This window comes from Denticeps clupeoides, chromosome 10 (genome assembly GCF_900700375.1).
Source record: "Denticeps clupeoides chromosome 10, fDenClu1.1, whole genome shotgun sequence".
Classification (NCBI taxonomy): domain Eukaryota; kingdom Metazoa; phylum Chordata; class Actinopteri; order Clupeiformes; family Denticipitidae; genus Denticeps; species Denticeps clupeoides.
In genome coordinates, this window is record NC_041716.1 from 18907612 (window position 1) to 18931351 (window position 23740).

At 44.1% G+C, this 23740-nt stretch overlaps 1 protein-coding gene across 4 annotated transcripts in view; it reads left to right on the forward strand.

Annotated features, from left to right (window-relative positions):
* klhdc8b (kelch domain containing 8B) overlaps nt 1-23740 on the forward strand; it is a 96830-nt gene that overhangs the window by 58030 nt on the left and 15060 nt on the right. For all 4 annotated transcript variants that reach the window (XR_003751075.1, XR_003751076.1, XM_028994314.1 and 1 more), the window contains one exon: nt 12316-12540. Coding sequence is in view for 2 of the 4 variants with exons in the window: in XM_028994314.1 (XP_028850147.1) it covers nt 12316-12540 (225 nt within the window). In the remaining 2 variants the exon portion in view is untranslated. The remainder of the gene's footprint in view (nt 1-12315; nt 12541-23740) is intronic.

Below are 23740 nucleotides of genomic sequence, written 5' to 3' on the forward strand. Positions count from 1 at the left end.
TTATACAATTATATATATATAGACAGCAGGTGAACACGATCAGGGAACATTACACGAGACGAACATCGGAGTAACCCCTGCCGGTCCGGATCATGACAGTACTCCCCCCTTAAAAGCACCACCACCTGGGAGTGCCCACAAAACGGTGCATGAAAGGGGGGAGAAGTCCATAAGGACGAGTGGCGGTTGTCCTGCACCGGCGGCGTCAGGCCCGGGCCAAAGCACGGCTCGTCCGTGGGGGACCGGCATCCTGTCTGCAGTCCGCAGGCACCGTCACTCCGGTCAGTCTCCGGTACGCCCCGCTGGAAAGTTCGCCGCCTCCCTCGTCTCGGTTAACGCTGGGAGCACCTGAACTGCGCGACCGGTCTCCTCGACCCCACGGTAGCTTTCGTAGGCCATCGAGGTGCGGTCGCACGGATTCGTCGGTACTCCCCCGCCTCCGGAATCGCCAGGGGGAACATGGACCGCGTGACAGATCCTCTCGACCCCACGGTAGCTTTCGTAGGCCATCGAGGTCCGGTCGCACGGATTCGTCGGTACTCCCCCGCCTCCGGAATCGCCAGGGGGAACATGGACCGCGTGACAGATCCTCTTGACCCCACGGTAGCTTTCGTAGGCCGCCGAGAGTCTGCCACGCTTGGGGAACTGATTAAAAACATGACATGGATCATGGCGGGGAACTGGCGATTACCGGAGGTGCGTCGCTGGAATCCGGACGAGACGGCGGCGTCGGGGGACGTCCATACATGGAACCTTGAACATGGATCTGTGGAGCAGACGTCCTCCCGACCATCCACGGTTCCCTGGATCTCAGCGGGGCGTAGATCAGCTGCGTCCACGTGGTCGGGTCATTGTGCGTGTTAATGTTCCCTTGTCTCGTGTAGTTCGTATTAAACCCCTGTCCTGTGATCGTGCGAATGTGTCCTCTTTCATCGCCATGTCCAGCCCACCCGTGACAGGCAGACTTACTCCATTCCTACACTCCGCCCCGTTTTCTCAGAGACTATTGTCACGTTTTAAGCTCAGAGGCGATCGGGCGTCTGCAGTGGACGCTCCACGTTTATGGAATGACCTAGCAATCATCGTGAGACAGGCCCCGTCTATCGCTGCGTTTAAAGACTCACGTTTACACCCTGGCTTTAACCCAGTGCGAGGTGGTTATGCAGTCCTTTCATAACTCTTTTAGTATGTTGTTTTAAATGTTTTCTTTTTTTTGCGTCCCCTTGTTTAATTTAAACTGTTGGATAAATTAAATCGCTTTTTTTTTTTTTTTTAAATTCAATTTATGATTTTTTTTGTATTTTTACTGAACATTTTGTCCATATCCTGTCCCTGGCAATTTTGATGCACTGCGTTTATACAAAATAGAAAAAAATGTTAAAGCAACTCTGTACAGAAACAATGCCACAGTGAATGCATGTTCTTGTGCTTGTGCCTTTACCCAACTTACTGTTACAGAGTATGACTTTGGGTAAATCTGGTGTGGTCTCTGGTACGATCATGCATTCTGCAAAAAGATATGGCTTACTAAATAAGATTCAGTAATTACATTAATTAGATTAGATCCTTTTGTGAGGAAATAATATCTATTAAAAAATACATTTTATCAGCCAAACTTTAATTACCCACCAGTCCCATCCTCGCTGACAATAATGAGTTGACAGATCCGGGTTCTCCTTCCCTTCTCTCTATAGAGTTTCATTCTCATCTTCCTGAATAGGCTTTTGTTCCTCCAGTTTGATCAACAGAAATGAACATGTGATCACAGGGAATTATTCATAGCTAGACTTTTTTAGCATGAAAGACCACTTCTCCTGCCTCCGGGCCACTCAGCTCTTCAGTGTGTGTCCTGCGTCGAGGAACTTTTCCACAGTCGTGACAGCAGCAGGGACATAACTTCATTCTGTGATTCATCTTGGTGCCTGTTGGACTCCAGATTTAAAAATGTTGCCTCGCACCGGGCCAGAATTACATTAAGCTGTGCGTGAGCGATGAGAGGCACAAATAAAGCTCTTATTTATGGAGATTTGGTTTAAGACTCCACTGGGCGTCTGTCAGCATGTCTGGGGAGGAGTGTTGACTAAAACAGGGAAATGAAAGCTTTCAGTTCCTCTCTCCCATACCAAAAAAAATAGAATCCATCTCTCCCATCATGGAACACCAGACACCTAGTCTTCTCCATCCTCTGTCAAACAAGACGGGGGGACCAGTCCGTCGGGCCAAGAAGTGGCACACAGTGACGGGGTCACCGCACAGAAGAACCAGCTTGAAGCGTACTTTATTTGTAAACAAAGACTTGCTGCTTTCTAAGTCAGTCTGTATTTCATCCAGTACATGAGAAATGATCCAGTTGTATTCAACCCATATCAGGAATTCGGAACGCTTTCTCCCACTTTCTCTGCAGCCCTCAGTGTCTTCTTATAGCAGATATATAGATGTACATTTATTGGCATGTTAACATATCCATGAAATTTGGTTCCTTTATCATTTTCAGACTAATATTATTGCAATCATTATTCAAAAGACAGCCTATATAAAGTGCTGCATAATGTAAATAATAATGTGCAACATTTAAGGCAATTGAATTGTGCTTTATTGTTATATACATACCAAAACAGACAAAACATTCATCTCCATTAGTTTAAAATCCTTCAGATTGCACCTTGCATTACTTGTTAAAAAGATATGGGGTGCAACTGTCTGCATAAACACAAATCACCCTCAGCACCTAATATGGACTCTTACTCTGAAGCAGGATTCCTGACGCTGCTTGACCTCTCACCGTACCATTTTATTGCTGGATGAGCTGCTGCAGAAACCTTTGCTGCCTGCCTTTTTGTGTCGCTCTCAACCTACTACTCGTGTGCACCTTACCACACTTGGATTTACGGTGTCTCGCAACATTCGCTCTCTCTCTCTCTCTGCTCTGTATCCCGCGTGACACCCTGAAGCTGTTTGATGAGGACCGGGGCCAGGATGAGCAAGCCCTTGCCTGGATTCTCCTCTTTTCATCTGCTCAGCTCTCACTTGAAGTGTGAAGGTTCTTTCCTAACAAAAGGTGTGTTTACTAAAGGATTATGGAGCTGTGAAAAATGCTCCAAATGTCAACCTCTGTGCTAACAAACACATATGCTAAATATATACACAGTAAGGGCCAAAAGTTTGGACACCTTCTCATTCAATGTGTTTTCTTTATTTTCATGACCATTTACATTGGTAGATTCTCACTGAAGGCATCAAAACTATGTACTTAACAAAAAGTGGAGACCTGGCCTCCCCAATCCAGATGGTTTGGGGTGAGCTGGACCGCAGAATGAAGGCAAAGGGGCCAGCAAGTGCTAAACACCTCTGGGAACTCCTTCAAGACTGTTGGAAAACCATTTCAGGTGACGACCTCTTCAAGCTCATCGAGAGAATGCCAAGAGTGTTCAAAGCAGTAATCAGAGCAAAGAAACTAGAATATAAAACATGTTTTCAGCTATTTCACCTTTTTTTGTTAAGTACATAACTCCACATGTGTTCATTCATAGTTTTGGTCATGTAAATGGTAAATGGTCATGAAAATAAAGAAAACACATTAAAGAGAAGGTGTGTCCAAACTTTTGGCCTGTACTGTATATGATCTGCTTAAAGATAGTCCATAATTTAACAGAATGCAGACAGTGAATCATTTATCTACTGATTGATGATCTGACTTTAATTCATATAACCTTCCTGTCACAGTGTACAGTTGAAACTGGCTGTGGCTCTCGCCACATTGGACTAGCTGGACTAGTCAAATGTTTGAGTTTCATTTCCAAGCATGGTGGCCCATGGCCAAGGCCATTAACTCTTCATCGGCTGAATCAACATCTGAATCACCTTTATCTTGTTTATTGGACACCTTGATAGTGAGGGGTAGTATTGTTAACTGGAGGACCGGGCACACATGACAAGGTATCAGGCCACGCCCCCCTTAATTTCTGTCATGCCTCAGTATTGCCGTTTGCCTGCATCAGTGCTCTGGGTTCCGGTACTCAGCCATTTGCCACATTCCTTGCCAGAGTTGACAGAACATATGTGATGTTTTGTATTTAGTATAATGTTGGTGGAATCACTCTGGAGTTGTCTTTATGTTTCCGATGGTGTGTGGAGTGTTCCCCGAGTGAGTGATGGCAATTCAGATGGTCGGATTGGGAGGTGTGAGGTGTGGTGGCATGTCCTCGTTCAGCATCCTTATGGCCTGAGCATAAAAAATCCTCCTGAGTGTCCTGTCCTGTGTGCTGATGTTTTGAGATGATTTTGAAATAAAAGTGGTAAAAATCCTCCTCCTTCTGTGTCCTGACAGCTGGCAACGAGGCTGATGGCATGGGGATAAACACTACTGAGCTTTTTCTAGTTCGTCTACGTCTGTAGCACCCGGTGGGGCCGCACACTCCTATGCAGTCCGTTCCTGTTCTGGTTGTGGCTGCTCCAAACTGTGCTCCAGACTGTGACAGAAGAGCAAAGGACCCAATCGATAGCTGTGATGTAGTACTGAATCAGCAGTTCCTGTGGAAGGCCACACTTCTTTTGTTGCTTTATCTGCTTGGCCTCTTTGAGGATGGAGGAGATGCTGCATCACACTTGAAGTCTTATGGTTATGTCGGTACCCAAGAACTTGAAGGTCTCCACAGCTGACACAAGGCTATCAGTTATGGCGAAGATTCTAAAAAATCCACCGTCACTGTCATTCACCTCCAGGTTGTTCTGACTGAACCAAGCACCAAACTTCAGGAGTTTGACAGTTTGGTCCATGGAGGTGCAGACAGTAGTGCAGAGGGAGAAGAAGAGTGAGGAGAGGACACGTCCCTGTGGGGCACCAGTGCTTACAGTCCATGAATCAGAAGCGACTTCCTTCAGACTCACCTGCTGTTTTCTATGTGATCTAGAATACGATATAAAAAAACAGATCTTTAGAATAGATGCACAAGAGCCCAGTTTCTCAAACTTGCATGGCAAACAAATCATACACAAATAAAATAAGCAGCTCTGCCCAACCACCAGAGGGCGCGCGGTCGTCCTGGAAGTGACTCGGAAGTGGAAGAGGCCTGGGTCAACCACCAATATAAATAACCATGGCTCCATGCTCATATTACCTGCTCATTGTTTGTGTAACTGGGTCGGAACTTTATGCTGCGTTGTTTTTGTTCCGGGTTCAGGTGAATAATGACGTGCAGTCGGGTTCACAGGGCAAACTCTCCGCTCAGATTTATGTGCTTCCGGCCTCTGCTCCTGCTCCCGCATGGAAAATGGAAGGACACACACTGTCACAATCAAATATAGAAACTATATACAATACACTAAAAAATAATATGTTCCAAACAACATTAAACAAACATATAACACAGTAACAAAGGAAATATATACAGATTAAAGATTAAAATAAAAGACAAGATGATAAAAGATGCTTCTCACCTGCTCCCACATGTAAAATTAAAGGCAGAGAAGGAAGTGAAGCACATGCTTATGTAGGCAGCATGCAATTATGGGGAAAATAATAATTAAATAAAACAAAGCATAGACAGTATTATTGTGTAATTATACACAATAAACATATATGCAAATAAACACCTGTTACATTTGGTTTTTCCACAGTACTGCTAGCCTTTTTGTCCAGTGTGCCTTGCCTTGCTTGTTCTTTTGACCCTGGTTGACAACCGCCTACCACTATATCATTTTGTAAAAGGAAAAGTAAATTTTTTTTAAGGAAGCGGCCCCGTAATCAGAAGGTTGCTGGTTCGAATCCCGATCCGCCAAGGTGAGCAAAGCACCGTCCCCACACACTGCTCCCCGGGCGCCTGTCATGGCTGCCCACTGCTCACTCAGGGTGATGGGTTAAATGCAGAGGACTAATTTCACTGTGTGTACCGTGTGCTGTGCTGCTGTGTATCACAAGTGACAATCACTTCACTTCCGGCAGGGGTTACGGAGTTCGGACCGGAGTTTTCGTGATTATGTTTCCTGATTGTTATCACCTGTATCTACATGTATAAAACTATCCTGTTCGTGTCTGTTCGCTGTCGGGTCATTGTCTGGTGATGTTTCCCCTGTCCTGTTTATTATGTCTCGAAACCCCTGTCTCGTGACGTCGGTCGTATGCGTCCTCCTTCCTCGCCATGTCCAGCCAATTACTAATCTACATTGTTTTATTAACCATAAAATTCCACTAGATCACTGGAGATGTACTGGTGTGCTGTAAAATAACCACGTATTCAAACACTGAATAATTGCTGGTATTTTCGGAGCGTGTGTTCCGTCACTTGCTGAATGCTACATTACCTGGCCACTGGACACACAAGAATGTTGACACCGCACATGATTACATGTCACAGAAAATGACATGTCACAAAAAAAAAGGGCATGGATTCCAGCGACACACAATGCATTTCAAATGTCATTAAAGTGCACACAAGCAATGCCAGCCCCGCTCGTTCTCAGCCTCAGAATGTGAGCTGTGTGAAGTATGTGTTAAAATCTCCCCGTCTTTCCCCGCATTTCCAACAACACGTCTAGCAGTATGTTTCCAGTAACACCAAATCAGCTCATGTCTCCTCATGCAGATTTTTTTCTTGTTTTGTCTCTCTCTCGCTCTCTCTCTCTTTTTCTTGCTTTTGTCTCTCCATGATGGATGCTAAATGGTGCCAGAGCTGGCTGCTGCTCGGGTGCAGAGAATGTACAGAAACGGGGAAAAGACATTCAGGAGTGTGAATGTGCATGTGTGCATGTGTGTGTGTGTGTTTATAGAGGACATTTCTCCTCCTCTCAATGCTGTCTCTCTGGTGGCACGTCAGCTGTCAGCCTCGAGGTTCATTAGGCATTCACCCAAACACAGCCGTAATGTGCTCAGTTCACACACAACAAACCCACACATACATACTGAGCAGTTTCTACAAATACAGTTATCAATGTGGTGACTAGAGGACACAGCAGACGAAGAAACACACTTTCCATCTGTCGAGCGGTGTATCTGTCATATCTCCAGCACACACACACACACACACACACACACAGCAGCATGGCCAAGGCTAACAGAAGTTGGCATAAGTAATGATTTTGAGGCCACAGATGTTCACAGATACAGATTTATCGAATGCCTTCCTACCCACACAAACATCCTCCCACACCGAGTGACTTTCAGGAGGCGATTGAAGATTTAGAGCATCTGCTTCTCCGGTGAAAAAGCTGCTGCAATCGCATCGCCTCTAATTCCCCCCCCCACTATACTTTACTGGCTGAAGGACTGGTGTAAGCACAGTTAGCCGAAGACACTAAATGCCACTTGAAACGTCTCCTTGGACATAAGTATTCACACCCCTTCGCTACACAAAATGGTCCATAATGGCAAATGCGTTTCCAAATCCTAATGTCTGTTCCAATAATGCCAATTAATTTGTTCTAATATTTTTTTAGTTATAGTGATTAAGTCAGTCAAACCCAAATTACATTTGAGTTTTGTTTCATTTAGGTCAAGATATTGTCTTCTAAAAAAATATATCATAAATTTTACACATAAAGGATTTTTTCAGATTGCCTTATGCCTTAATTATGAGAAATATTTCATGAAAACCGTTACCCTGATTTCGCATACATAACAGCTGAAACCTGTGGTGTCTGAAATTGGGCTAGCCTTGATGGAGAAGAAATGCAGATATTGCCAACAAACATTTCATAATTTGTTTGTTAAATGCACTGGATAATTAAACCTTTCAGCATATGTGCTTTTAACCATCACCCTTGGTGAGCAGTGGGCAGCCATGGCAGGTGCCCGGGGAGCAGTGTGTGGGGACGGTGCTTTACTCAGTGGCACCTTGGCAGCTCGGGATTCAAACCGACAACCTTATGCCCCTAATGCTATTTAAAAACAATATTTAAATTTCCTTGAAAATATTTGGGTTCTCCTTTCTTGGAAAACTGCTTAATAAAGAGATAGACAAAATGATGTTTTATTAATAGTATACAAATACAAATGTATTATATTGATTTAGATGACATAGATTACAAATGTCTTGTTGCATATGGCTAAACATTTATTATATACATGTTGCGGTGTAAAGGTATAAAAACAAATGTTTGTGTGTATGGGTGGACTGAAAAATCGGCATGAAAATAACTGGCTGCATGTCATCTTAAATGAAAAGGTGCCAGTGAATATGTCACCATGTTCACAGACACAAAAAAAATGATTTCACACACATACACACACTGCCACCACACACACACACACACACACACACACACACACACACACACACACACACACACACACACAGTGTCCCTGTCACCGTTGTCTTGGGCAGCTCAGCATGGAACTATGTAACACTCAGTCTTATCAGCATCATGGCTGGGCAAAGCCAGGTGTCATGGATGCAGGTTCCTGTTGCATTAAAGGCTTTATAAATAGAGACATGAAAACATTGGGAACTGCTATTTGCATGTGTGCCCTGGGGAATATCACAATTATATTCAAGTAACCCTTGCAGGTCCTGCATGGGGCCTTATAATGAAACTTGATCCCCCAGAAGAGAATCTAGAGTCCATGTAATTCATTTTAATTTTATAGCTGCCCGTGGTGCTAAATCCTGCTTTAAGGGACCATTATATTATACACATGTAAGTAGGGGTGGTTGTTATGATACAGAAATCTTAATGTTTTCAGTTATTTTCAAATATATCTTTAATACACCATCTACCATATTGAATAATTAATCTGAAGAACATTGTTTTAACTTTTCCTAAATGTGATTAATCAAAATAATGCTTAGCAAGATTGTTTCAGTTATGAAGCAAGAGTAATAATCCTCCAACCTTCCCAGATCTGCCAACCTTGGAAAACATCTTTGTATCATAAACGTCGTTTATATGAAACATTATATTAAAAAAAATAAAACACTTATCTGTCTGTGAAGTTCTTCTGGGAAAGGTTGGGTACTGCATCGACACTGAAATTGTATTCCCTAATTGCAGAGCCTTTCAGCTGGATAATGTGCCATAATAATAGTTCAAGAATAGATGGTAATGCAACAATTTTAAGGTGATTGCTAGTCAAGCAGTTTCTACAAATAGTTATCAATATGGTGGCTAGAGGACACAGCAGACGAAAAAACACACTTTCCATCTGTCGAGCGGTGTATCTGTCATATCTCCAGCACAAACGTACTCACACACACACACACACACACACACACACAGGAGCATGGCCAAGGCTAACAGAAGTTGGCATAAGTAATGATTTATCGAATGCCTTCCTACCCACACAAACATCCGCCCACACCGACCGAACAATCTGGAACTATAATCTTATTGCTGATTTGTGCAAATAAACAATTCAGATCATGTACATGCATGCAGAAAACACCTCGCAACAGGTGAAAACACACAGTCCACAGTCTCCGGTCTGGATGCAGATCCAGAGCACCCCACAATGTCAGTCCATGACAGTACCTCCTTGTCAAGGCACAACTCCCCGTATGAATGATTTGCCTCTAGGGTATCTCGAGCTCAGCTGATGTGGTCCCAGGCCCAAGAATGACTTGTTAGTGGGGGACTGGGCACCACTTCTCTGGTCTGCAGATGATCAGCGCTCCTGTCATGGTTCTGAACCCTTACTGGACCATTGTCATCACTCTCGTCGGCCTTATTGCCGGGAGCGCCTGACCGGTTATCTTCATAGGCTCCCCGCCACAGGACAGGGGAAGCATGGACGGCATGACAGGGCTCCTCGACCCCACGGTCTGTCACGCCTTGGGAAACAAAAAAACATGCCGTGGACCTGAGGTGTGAGCTGGGGTGTTTAGCTGGGATCTGGATGAGAAGGTGGAGGTGGAGGAAGTCAGCTGCGTCCTGAAGTGATCGGGTCATTCTGTCATGGTTGCAGGTGCCGGCGTGGACATGGAGGACACAATCGCTTGACTTTACACTTAAAGGGGGATTTATTACAAACATGGAAACAAAGCATGCATGGGTACATGGGACAGGACACTCACTCAATGACCAATGAAGACACGATACAAACAAATCAGATTTACACAGATAACAGTGGGTGAAAACCTCAGGAATTTGGGAAGCACAGTTCACAGTAATGTCCAGACGCGGATCCGGAGCACCCCGCAATGTCAGTCCATGACAAATTCACTGAATGCATTTGGATAGCAGGAGGAAACCAGAACTGGCTGTGGCTACACACATGCAGACATGGTTGAGGATTTGAGGGAGTGCTCAGGCAAGCTGAGCGAGGACGCTTGACTTGGCATGGGCAGGGGGAAGATGGCTGTCTCTGTTATGACATCGGTTGCAGCCTACCGCGAAAGGTCAGTGAGACACTGTGCCATGGTCAAGGGCCGTAGTGTGCGGTCGGCAGAGTTTGGGTCGGTACCGGGGATATCAATCAGTCCAGAGTAGAAGAGGCCACTGGGGTTCCACTGGAGTAATGTCAGCTTCCCCCTCAGCAGTGCAGAGCCAATCCTGAACCAGGAGTGTCTCTGTAGTTGCTTGATGCATGTGTGGTCGGACCGATCCATCATTGCGTTCACCTTCATGGGGTCCATGGGGTAGTCCCTGAGCCAGGAGTCTTGGACCAGTGCCTGGAATGCTGCAGGGCAATTTGAGAGGCCGAATGGCATGACAAGGTATTCACAGTGCCTGTTGGGGGTGATAAAACCGGTGTTCCTGCCAGTGTCCCCCTTGCAGACTCGGACCAGGTGGTTGGCATTTCTGAGGTTGAGTTTGGTGAAGAGTGTGGCCCCGGTTAGCAGCTTCAAGGTAGAGTTCATTAGTGGCACAGGGTAGCAGTTCTTACATATGACTGTGTTTGGTTTCCAGTAGTCAATACAGTGGCCGAGGCACCTGTTCTTCTTCTGTACAGAGAAGAATGGGACCACTGCAGGGGCTGTGGAGGGCCGGATAATTGCGCTGGCCAGGGATGCTTGTATGTACACCTTCATGTTCTGGGCAGGACAGGGAGTAGAAGCAGCCCCTGTGGGGCAGGGCTCCTGGCAGGAGGTATGTGGCAAGGTCATAGGGGTAAAGCTGGAGCAGAGCGGATGCCTTGTCTTTATCAAATACATCTGCCAGGTTGTGGTACCCTGGGTACCCTGGAGAGGTCTGGCTGTTGGGGGGAAGAGACAGATGCAATAGATGCGGAATGTGCTGGAGTGGTGCTCAGGACAGAGCAGGGTATGGGCTCAGAGACATTAACACGGGTCAGCAGGAGCTGTGGAGTTGGTCTGACAGAATAGGGGACTTGTGGGCGGAGATTGGCAAGTGTTCTTTTTTATATCAACAGGGACAAACAAGAACAATCAGGTTAATCCAGAAGGCACAGTCAATAAAGGCAAAACAGAACAGGTCAAAGGTTAACAGGTGCACCACCTGCTGGAACACAAGAAGTGATGGGGAGACACCCAGATGACACACATACAAAGACAGACAGAAACACAGGTCCTGGACTCTCCGTTGGCACTTCCAGAGGCGGGGCCAGGAAAGGGAAAGAGACCCTTTGGCAGCTGGCTGGCGAAGCTTCCTTCCTTTCTGCTGAAACCAGAGGGTGGTGCCTAGGCGCTGGGATGGGAGGCCAGCGGTTGCCAGGCATGCTCACAAGGCCGTATAGCAAAATGGGGTCTTTGCTCCTGGTGGGTTGGGGAGAGTGGGCATTGGTGGTGGCCACGGTCAGCCCCGCTGGCACGGGAGTCTTTAGGCTGATACAAGATATTGTGTTTGTGGCATGCTGGTTCACATTTGAAGTCACTTACTCACTCAGTTTGATCAGGGCAAGGAAGAAGACAGGTTAGTACAAAGTGTCCTAATCCAAAGCGACATAAAATCAGTAGTTACAGGGACAGTCCCCATGGAGCAACTTAGTCTTGCTCACGGACATAGTGGTCCAGACAACACATTTAATATGAAATCAAGTGAACATTCCCATACAGTCCATGATAATAAAATAAAATATGTATTAAATGCAGCCATGCACAACAATTTTATCACATGTCCAAGAGCTTCCAGGGATTTGATGTGCTCCCACGCCTTATCTGTTTCATTATGCTACCAAAGAGAAGATTAGAAGTTCAGGACATTTATATCTAAAATGACTGCACTTACTCTGGCATGTGGCTTAATCTGAATGGTGTGACAACTGAATGGTGTTATTATGTACATCTATTTAAACTCTGAATTGTGACTGAGACCGATGATCAGCTCTGTCGATTTGCATGAATGAGAGTCGACTGGCTGCATGTTTATCTCCTTCTCCCACTGTTCTCACCTTTACCTTTCACACTTGTCTTCTATCTCATACAGGAGGCCGCCAGGGTAAGCTGCCTGTGACGGCATTTGAAGCCTTCGACCTAGAAACGAAAAGCTGGGTGCGTTTCCCGTGCATCCCCAGCCGCCGGGCCTTCTCCAGCTGCGCTGCCACGGAGCGAAGCTTCTTTAGCCTGGGAGGCCTGCAGCAGCCTGGGCCACACAACTTCTATGCCCGGCCCCACTTTGTCAGCACCATGGAGAAATATGACCTGGACCAAGGTGGGTAGTCAAGAAATGTATGTTTACTGTAATTGCATTCACCACTGATCAATAAAACAACAAATGTTGCATCTCACAGATCATAGAATTTCAGATATATGGTTCAAAGGGAATGAATCGGGAAGAGCAGCACACAAAACAAACACAGTAGTCTAGGAGAGCGAGACGAGAAGCCAGGGGTCTGGGGTAATCCAAAGTCATAGCCGAAAGTCAGAAGAGGTAATAACCAGAAGATCTTGCAAGGTGCTAAACACCAGAAGCACAGAGTGTGTTTTCATGGTTGCCAGGTAACTACTGCTGGTCAGGTGGTTGCATGATCCAATACCTGTGCTGGTTGGTGGGTACAGTTCTGACAGAACCTCCGCCCTTAGTGCTGGAACCGGACGGCCGAGCCAGGTCAGGAGTCATGGACGTCCTGTATGATGGCCGAGTCGACTGGGGATGATTTCTGGAGGTGACCGTAGTTGTTGCCTTAATTGCCCCCAGAATCCTGCTATGAACTGGTGGGGTCCAGTGGGGTGTCAGCACAGCTGAAAGACATTTAATGGACTCCTAATGGCCAGCAGGGGTGATGAACCCTATTTTCCACTCATCGCCCTCCTGGATATGAACCAGATGATTGTCACTTGATGAAGGTAGTCGCTGTAGCTAGATTTTCAAAAGTTACAAGGTACTTACATTTACATTTAAGGCATTTGGCAGACACCCTTATCCAGAGCGACTTACAACGTGCTTTCAAGTTACCATCGATGAAGTGATGAGTTCCGGTTCATTAGGACCCTAAACTATGAATATAATCTTTTTATTCACTCTGTTGTAGATTCTATACATAAGTTAGACAATAAGAAAGTTACAAGTTAATCTAAATATTCTTTAAAGAGGAAGGTCTTGAGCTGTCGTTTGAAGGTGCTCAGTGACTGAGCTGTTCTGACCTCGAGGGGAAGTTCATTCCACCACCGAGGGGCCAAGACAGAGAAGAGTCTAGATGAATGTCTTCCTTTTACCTTCAGAGATGGAGGGACCAGGCGAGCAATACTGGAGGCTCGGAGTATACGAGGTGCAGTGCGAGGTGTAATAAGGGCTGTGAGGTAGGATGGTGCTACTCCATGTTTGGCTTTGTAGGCCAGCATCAGTATTTTGAACCTGATGTGGGGGGGTCAGCTACTGGAAGTCAGTGGAGGGAACGTAACAGAGGGGTGGTGTGGGAGAATTTGGGAAGGTTGAAGATCAGTCGTGATGCTGCATTTTGTATGAGTTGTAGTGGTACTGAATTTCTGGTAGTCAATGCAAAACCCTGAGAACAGTGACCTTGTCAAAAAGTTAATTACTTGATTTCAGTCACATGGTTATGATGACGGACGATTTCTAATGGAGGACAGGAAGTAAAAATGGACAATACAATGGAGGAAAGTGTCACTATAAGTGAGTTTTTGACTGAACCAAAAGATTCAAGGCTATTGATATAAAAAACAACTTCTTTACAATTACCTCTTCTTTACAATTACAGCATTTATTAGACGCCGTTATCCAGAGTGACTTCCATCTGTAGCTCCAATCTTCTCCTTCACTGACTTCCGTACTGGCAGGCATTACACTTTAAACTTGTCCTTCTTTAAATTTAGCGCTGGTATTTTTCACCAAATGCGTTGTGTACCAGGCGGTGGGCCACAGTTTAGAAATCATTGCTCCCGGAACTCTCTCAGAAACAGCTTTGTAAATTTTAACGGTTTGCTCAGAATCTTGACGTGCCTTTACATAACATAAAAGGTTAACACTAGAACTCCATATATAAAAAGAAAATAAAAAATAAACATTCCAGAGCTATCTTGTCAGGAGAGGTTTAAAAAAGCTGCATTTAGGCTCCTACAGTGTGAAAGTGAAGTGATTGTCATTGTGAAACACTGCAGCGCAGCACACGGTGACACAACTAAATGTGTCCTCTGCTTTTAACCATCACCCTTTGTGAACAGTGGGCAGCCATGACAGGAGCAGTGTGTGGAGACTGTGCTTTGCTAGGTGGCACCTTTGCGGATCGGGATTTGAACTGGCAACCTTGTGATTATGGGGCCGCTTCCTTAAGCCCTAGGCCACCTCTGCCTCTGTGTGTATTGTGTAAAACGTACTAAATGTGATAACTGTGTATGTGAGCTGAATTTGTGTTGCGGGTGACTGCAAGCTCTCGGTGGGAACTCATCACATCGCATACTGACCTGCTATTTGTGTAAAAACCAAAGCAACCAACCTTGTAACTAATGCAGTTTTGTACCAATTTCGTGCTGTGACATATGTCATTTTTTATATTTACAAGACATAGAAATGTCCATGGCCCACTAGAGACAAAAGCCCCCAGTCAGCCATCGGTGGCGTTCTTTAGACCTGGGAAGGACTGTCCCAGCTGCATGGGTTACTCACTCGAGGCTGGTCAATGCCCGTGTTGTGCACAACATTGTTCTTGTTCACAAAGGATTAATTTCAATGGCCACGGTAACGATGTCCTGTAGTCTCTGACCCCGTTCACTGTTCACCATTTTGTCCTTAATTGATTCTTTTACTGCTTAGTAGAATGCAGTGGTCAAGGCACTGCTGCTCCAGCAATCGTGCGGAACTAAACGTGATAGTTGGTCATGGTTCTTTGGCCTTGTTGGAGGGTGAAGAGTAAATGCATCACTGGTCAGGTGTGTGTTGGAATTTCTCCCTAGCCTAAGAATGCAATGACTACGAGATGAACGTGATCCACTCTGACCACGAGATGAACGTGAACCTCTGAGAGCGCACTATGTCAAGTCTCTGTTTAAACAGTCAAAGAAAGAGCAGGAGCATCATCCTTTTATCCTTAATTCCAGTTTGTCGTCCCCACACACTGTTCCCCGGGTGCCTGTCATGGCTGCCCACTGCTCACCAAGGGTGATGGTATAGCATATTTCTTATGGATCAGTAGGATTCACATCGCTGAATTTATCAACTGCAAAAAAACATATAAAATAGAGAGCACAGATTTCTAAGGTACTTGGCCATTTCATCTGTCCCAACGGATATATTGAATTTAAAATATTTTAATGTATGTACAGTGTAGGCAACATGAGTTCCAATATACCCTGTTGTCCTGTTTACACAGCTTGAGTTGTTGTTTATCTGATATGTTCTGGATATTGATTTAAAATTTCTCGCAGCTTGTGATTCACCAAGTAATCTTCAGTTCTGAGAACAGTTCTCATGCCGCAAGAAAGAGTCAGGAAGAGAGAGCAGAACAGAAAGATATTTTTATCTCTGTTCTTTTACTGTACTACATCTTCTCTAAATCCTGTTTAAGATTTTACAGGCTGCTTTTAATTCCCTTTCCCGCGGGGCTCAGATTTTAGTCCTGGGACCACAGCTCTCTTAACTTCACATAAAAAGGCCTCCCCTTAGTAGACACTGCTTATCACAAAAAGATTCATTTTTTTAACCCTGCTTTAAAATATTTCTTATCTTTCCGCCGTAGTTCTTAATGCTTTATTGACTCCCTGTAGGGACTCATGGGCCTGCTTGAATTTCCAGCTGTACAGCTGGAATTCCCTCCAGAGATAGCCAGGCACAAAAGTATATTCATATCCATTGAGTTACAGAGCATTTAAATGAAACCCCGGAGAGACCGCCATCTCTGCAGGAATAAAAGTGTGTATATTAAAGCATGAAGAGAGTAATAATAATGACCAAACGTGACAGCTTCATGCTGTATGTGTTCAGTGTTTTTGAGCGCGGTAGCGTAGGCCGAGAATCACCATTAAATGCTCCTGCTGTAATGGAGAGCGGTTGTAATATAAAAGGTGCCACCTCTTTGTTTTTATCTTTTAATCAGCAGTATTTGCTTTTAAATGGCATCATAATGGAAGGTATTTTAATGCCCCCGTGGGTGTGGGTAGTGTGTGCCTGACCCATATATATTGAAAATTTGCTGTGTGTGTTTATCTGTAGCAGTTCCATTAACACCACACCTGTAAGTGCTGAACCCAAGGATAATTTCAGCCCTGTTATGTCCTCAATTATTTTTATTGCGCTAGCCTGAAGAATGAATGTTGTATTTCCTGCTGTGTGTATGCGTGTGTGTGTCTGTATCTGTATGTGTGACACCTTTGCAATATATTTTTGTTTGAACTATTTTTTGTGGTGCTTTGTAAGTCCTAGAACATTGGGTGTGTTCGCTAATGTCACATTCACACCCACATTCTTTGTTTGCCACTTACATTCCACCATCCAAATCACACAGCTCACCCCTGCTCCCCTGAAAGGGGGAAGTGAAGTGATTGTCATTGTGAGTCAATGCAGCACAGAACATGGTGACACAACAAAATGTTTTAACCATCACCCTTGGTGAGCAGTGGGCAGCCATGGGATTCAGGATTCGAAACAGGAACCTTCCAATTACAGGACTGCATCCTTGACAGATAGTCAGGGTCTGAAAGTCAAGATCGGAATATGATACTTGAAGGCAGATCTCCAGCTCCCTGAGTCAATGGAATGGCCATAACTTTTCAGGACACTTTCAAATGCACTTGTCTTGTTTAATCAAATTCCCCTGGATTAACTAGTTCTAGGACTAATTGACCAGCTCTAGCTTTACAAATTTTAGATTGTCAGGGATGGCCATGGTCCTGTCCTATAGGGTCCTTCAATTGTGACATGCGGCATTTTTCTCATAGGTTCACCTAGAGGGTCTGCTTTTGCATAAACTTCTTTTTAACTCTTTTCTGACCTCTTCTCCCTGAAATAAGCAAATTGAGCAAATTTTTACAGTAAAGAACATCCATAGCCCTTTGCTAGACAATATAAAAGAAAACATTTGTCTCAGAGAAGACTTGTTCAAATGTGTACAACATGAACACAAACTGAAAATCCTCCAGTGTTAATATAAAGCCTTTGGCAGCATTTAATGTGTCATTATCCATGCTCTCATAAGTCTACAGGAGGCCATCATAGTTTTCCACACTGCTTACAATGAATGATGTCAAATTCCATTGATTTAATATAAAACAAAAACAAAACAAGAGAGAGATCCAAAAAATATTCTTGATTCAGGCAAGTATTTAACACCAGGCTCAGTCTGTGTTCATAGCAATGCACAAACATTGCACTAGGGGCTATTACTCCAACTTTGGCTTTTAGTTCTCTAAAACTGTAGCCCTTCATGTTCTCGTTTAAAACCTCAAACGCAGACTGAGTAGTCTGAATTTCACCTTGGTTATTATCAGAAACAGTAGCTGCAAAAGATCAGGTCTTTTTGGAGAATTGTCATATTTAACTCATGTTTCTGTAAATTCCCAGTAATTCCTCCTATTTACTGATTCACTACCTCATCATGCCCCCTGAGTGCCAACTCCTGATGGAGCTGGCCAACATTACATTAGGCCAATAACACGTTTTCTTTGTCACAGCACTTCTAGTCAGTTTGCCAGATGAAAAGATCTGTTATTTTTTCCCAGATTTTAACACCAAATCACTCTTGGACATTGGTCTGCCCTGCTGGTTAATTCTGAGTCTGTCCATGTACTGAACGCCTACTAAGCAGGTTTTCACTTCCACAGGCTACATTAATTATACAAATGAACTAACTTTACATGGAGCAAATTCACACTATATTATAGTTTTTTTTTTTACAAAAAAAGGCTTATATCACCAGCAAACAACACAGAGTGAGCAGTTTGTCTGACAACTTCACCTGCAAGTCCGCATACAACTGAACTCCAATCTCTGTAGATTTTTTTGTGCTGAAGCCCCTCTTGCCGGGACAAGCCAGGACCCCCAAACCTTAATTCCATCCTGCATACCTGCATTAAAATAATAAAGTGATTGAAAAAGTTTTATTTGCAGTTGCAGGTTGCAGTTGTGGGCTCAGCATCCTAGCTCATACACTGCTCCATTCACGCTGAGCTTCCCTGCAAGCATTTTATCCTCTTCTGCAGTGCTGTGCTTCAGGTGGTTTTAATGCACTGTGCTGCCCAGAAATGTATACGAAGAAATTTGCATTAAACAACCTATAATAAATAGTTGATTCTGGACACACTCTGACAGACTTTTTATTAAAATCAATATAAATATGACATAAATATAAATATGTATAAAGGAAATATATTTTTGTTCTTCTGTTATAATTGCTTGAAAATAGTGCCCTGTGTGTTCATTATTGTAAATCCCGAGGGTGGTATTATATATATTATAGCATCTCAAAAATTAGGCCCTTACATGTAGTGGTCTAGAATTGTACAGAATGAAATTGCCTTCCCTCCGATTTTTCTATTATTTCTTGTTCCACTGGAGATGGGAAGTATCATAATTTGCATTAAGTAGCCTTCTGGAGTGGTCCTCTGGAACCCATGGCAAAGAGACTCTCCATTAATATTCAGGCCTGCAGCTGCTTTGAAAAGTCTCCTGTAAGCATGCTCCGATGGGGGGGATGTAGTTCACCAGAGATGATCTACACATCTGTCACCTATATCTGTGCTGCTGCCCTTCATTTTTTTTACAGTAAGAGACCACAAACCCAAAGCAAGGGCTTTATATTCATTTATTTATTACATCGGGAGAGCTGTTCTCCCAGAACATTGAGAGAGACCATGATGTCGAGAGAAAAGTATGTGACTGCAGATGACTCTTCTTGCCCTAAGCTCATTAGTGTTGGCCGTAGAGCCTGTGGTCTGTTGTAGGCACAGTGATCTTTGTCTACTCCTCTGTTTAACCCCTCTCTATCCAATAAATAACCTCTTCACAGGCCAAGGAAGAGCCTCACACTGCAGCTCACTACTGCACACTTCTCCTTGTGAAGCAAAATCTGCTTTATTTCAAGGAAAGCACTGGGAACTAGTCCTTCTAATCTTATCCCACAGAGGATCAAGTGAAGCATAAACTGCCAAAAACCGCTAGGAAATGATAGAAAGCAATGGGCATGTGAGTATTGGAACTGGACCATAGAGCAGTTTAGATCAACTGTTTGTTTTCTAAGGAACCCTTACTGCTGCTTTCATGACAGAAACATGGCAGAACACATATGCTACTCACAATAAGTTAGGGATATTGTGAGAGACTTAGTGGATGTCATACATACGGTGCTTGTGAACTTGGTGTGTCTCAAAGAGTCATCAGAAGACTTGCATCAAGACACAGAACAACTGGCGGAGTTCATGACAGACCCAGGAGTGGAGCCCCACGAGTGACAGATCGCAATAATGACCAGTACGTAAGGACCTATGCACTCAGACATCACAGCTGCAGGCCCGTTTACGAGATGCGAGGGTACTAGGGTTTGCAGACAAAACATTCGCAACTGACTCCACCGCTTTGGCTTGAATGCCAGAAGACCATTGCAGGCGAGTCCACTGACACCAAGACACCACCGTGAATGTTTGCAGTGGGCACAAGACCATGTGACCTGGACAATGCAGCAGTGGTCTAGCTTTGCCGGAGAAGGTGAGGTGAGCGATACACTGAGGTCAACATGGTCCCCAAGGTTTACTTTTGTGGAGGAGGTACAACAGTCTGGACAGGCATCACCAGTCACGGCAAAACAGATTTGGTTATTGTACATGACCTATGTTCATTACCTCAGAGACATCATAGAACCCCAAATGCTCCACCACATCGTGGCAAAATTGTCATACCACATGAGGAGTGCCTCATATGGTATGAAGCCATCAATGTCCCCTGACCTGAATCCCATAGATCACTTAGGGGACCAGTTGAAGCAGAGACTAAATGATCGCACCCCACCCCCACATGACCTGGCAGAACTGCGTGTAGCACTAGTGGAAGAGTGGAACGCATTGCCTCGGAACAACATCATGAGGCTAGTGAGCAGCATGAGACGTCGCCGCCAAGCTGTCATTGTGGCAAATGGTGGAAACACCCGCAACTGACATGGTCAATATTTGTTATCTCTGTTATTTTCTAAATTTTAGTGTTTCTTCTCATACATTATTAGCTTCCATGTGGTATGTGCTGGAAAAGTCTGTTTCATAGAGGTGCTACCTCACAGCCCCCCTGTTATGAAAATTTCACTTTGTGAGATTATTTAACATTAATACGAGTTCTCCTAGCCTGTCTATGGTCCTGCAGTGACTGGAAATGGCAATATGTGTAAAGAGTGCTTTGGTTATTCTGATTCACCATTCAGAGAGCAGCAGCTCAGACGGTTGAATCTGGAATTTGTCCCCTTATATCGTCATAAGGGGAAAGGTTACCTCCCATTTCTCAAACAGTGGGCTAATTTTATTCTTTTCTGTATTAAGTCCTATAACAGGACTTCCTGGTTGCATCAAACATTGTGTTTGCTGAATGGTGCGAATGCCATTGCACTTCTATAGGCCACTCTCCTCCTCGCCTCTCCTCGGCGGGTCCTGAGGAAATCTCAGTGGCTATAATTCTGCACCACGGCTGAATTTTGGAAAGAGATTTCAGATACAGTATTAGAGGACCAATAAGACCAACCAAAGCATTAAAAAAAATAATAATATGGGACCTTTAAGGACTTACAGATCTGCTTTTGACGACCTAATATTTTCCAGATGTTCATAATGGATTGATGTACAGTGAGGAATAAACCTAGCACACGTCCCATAATTTCATAATGCAGATTGCAGCAACATACAGTGCATTATAGAGGGTGCCTCAGTTGTTTGACTGCCCTTGGTAAGAAACTGCAGATTGGATTTGGAGAAGCAGGCAGCAAATCCCAAATGAAAGTCTGGGGAACAGACAGTGATTTCTGATTCCTGAAAATCAGAAGCTAACTCAACTCTTCAGCTAAATCAGCAGTGAGACATGAGGAATGAACTCCTTGTTCCTGATAGAAGATTGGATTCCAGGTTCTTATTTTAGTTCTTAATGGCTTCAACATTCTGTGCAGCATGATCAGCCTGCAGCAGTATAGTAATATTTCTCCAAATGCCAGTTTGATATAAAGCAGCTCAGTCAGAGAATCGGTGCGTAATAAAATGGGAGTCTTGCCTTCATTTCGGCCTTCAGCGTTTACACCACTCATGAATTTCTTGGTGGTGGAGCGATGCAGCGTGCAGTTGGGGCTCCAGGGATGGCAGCGATACTGAGGAGCAGACACTCGCTTCTGCAGAGGAAATAAAGCAGTTGCAGCAACCCCAGAAAATGACTGCAATTTAATGACGTGTGTAAGGACCCATCACCATTCTCCCAACAACTTTACGCTCCATATACTAGAAATATTGAATATGGCCACGTGACCGAACATTTTCTCATTTCCAATATCTTTTTGAAAATTGATGTTTGCAATCCATGAGGTAGTAGCTCAGTCGACCACGTCAGGGTCTGTGACAGTCACCCGAGGAAAATCTGTTTTCCAGAACTCTTGATGAGCTTTTGAAGAACATGCGACTGGAAGCGCCTCAAAGCCGGAGCAATTTATAGCTCCGGGAATGAACAGAACTTTTTATGCTGATCTAGGACCAGCTCCCTGTGCCAAATAATAAACCTAACCGTCATAAGCAAGGTTGCAACCAATTTATGCCCATTTCTCAGCTTTTGGGAGGAACCTTTGATCTTTCAGTCCTGTGCTGAATCATAAAATCCTGCTTCACACTCTCTTCACCCAGTCAGCCTGTATGTCTGTCACTCATCTTGTTGCATTTCTTTATTTCTTGCTGCTATGTGCATATCTACTGTATGTATAATACATTCACACATAATGTACATAAACATGGACCAATTCATACATATCACATATCGTCTTAACGTGGAGAATCTCGACTAAAGTCACGCAAAAAACAAAACTGCCTAAACAAAACACAAAGCCTTGAACATAAATGAACATCACGAGAAAAATTCTGCAGGACAACGTCCGATAGTAAGTAAATTCTAAATGGATCGGCAGACACACCCCTGCCGCACCGGTGTTGTTGAAGTTATTTCCATGAATAACTTTCTTTTTCATTTTCTTCAGTGCTCCATCGTCATTTTCTCTGACCCAGTTGACATATATGCTGATTCCTACATCCTGGAGTACTTTCAGGAGCGTTTTGATTTAGAATTAAAAAAATTATAATAGTAGACCATGCAGTTGTGGAGATATTCTCTGTTTAATTTACAGTATGATTAACACAAGATTAACACAAATTGCTTATTACATGGCAGTGACAACATTACATGGTGAAGACAACACAGTGAAGTTCAAACTGAGCATCACAATGGGGGATGGGATTTAAGTGAACATTACATGATTGTTGGTGCTAGACAAGCTTGTCTGAGTATTTCAGAAACTGCTGATCTACTGGGATGTTTATGCATAACCATCTGTAGGGTTTACTGAGAATGGTCAGAAAAATGGAACATATCCAACAAATGAAGGCAGCAGAGTATTTCAAATGGCAACACCTTAATGCCAAGGCAGGCAGGATACCATCTCTGAATGTAAAACACGTCGAACCGTGAAGCAGCAGAAAACCAGACTGGGTCCCAGACTCTTGCCACAGGCTCAATTTAGTCTTTATGAGTGTAAATGCTACCTTTTTTTGCGAGTTGTTGTTTTTTCATAGTCTGCCCTAGCTAGCAATGTCCATGATTCCCTGTTTAATATTATCGTATCAGCTACAGTGGCATTCCATCAGATGAAATGAGCAAACAGTACTTAGTTAAAAATTGCCTTAAATTAGACTACAAGAGAACCTCTGGAAGGTGGTGGTGGCCTAGCGGTTAAGGAAGCGGCCCCGTAATCAGAAGGTTGCCGGTTCGAATCCCGATCCGCCAAGGTGCCACTGAGGTGCCACTGAGCAAAGCACCGTCCCCACACACTGCTCCCCGGGCGCCTGCCGTGGCTGCCCACTGCTCACTCAGGGTGATGGGTTAAACGCAGAGGACATCTCTTTATATTCTTCTTTATATTCTATATGTAACACTGGGAAGTAGTAGCCTAGCGGGTAACACACTCGCCTATGAACCAGAAGACCCAGGTTCAAATCCCACTTACTACCTTTGTGTCCCTGAGCAAGACACATAACCATACGTTGCTCCAGGGGGGGACTGTTCCTGTCCACTAACTATTGTAAGTTGCTCTGGATAAGGGCATCTGATAAATGCTGTAAATGTACCAATGTGAGGGCTCAAGCACAATTATCAGCAGTGCACAACATTTTGTTTCAGACAGTGATTTTTTCAGTGCAATGGTATTAATAGCTGTTTGGTAAGAAAATGGAGGGGGAAATGA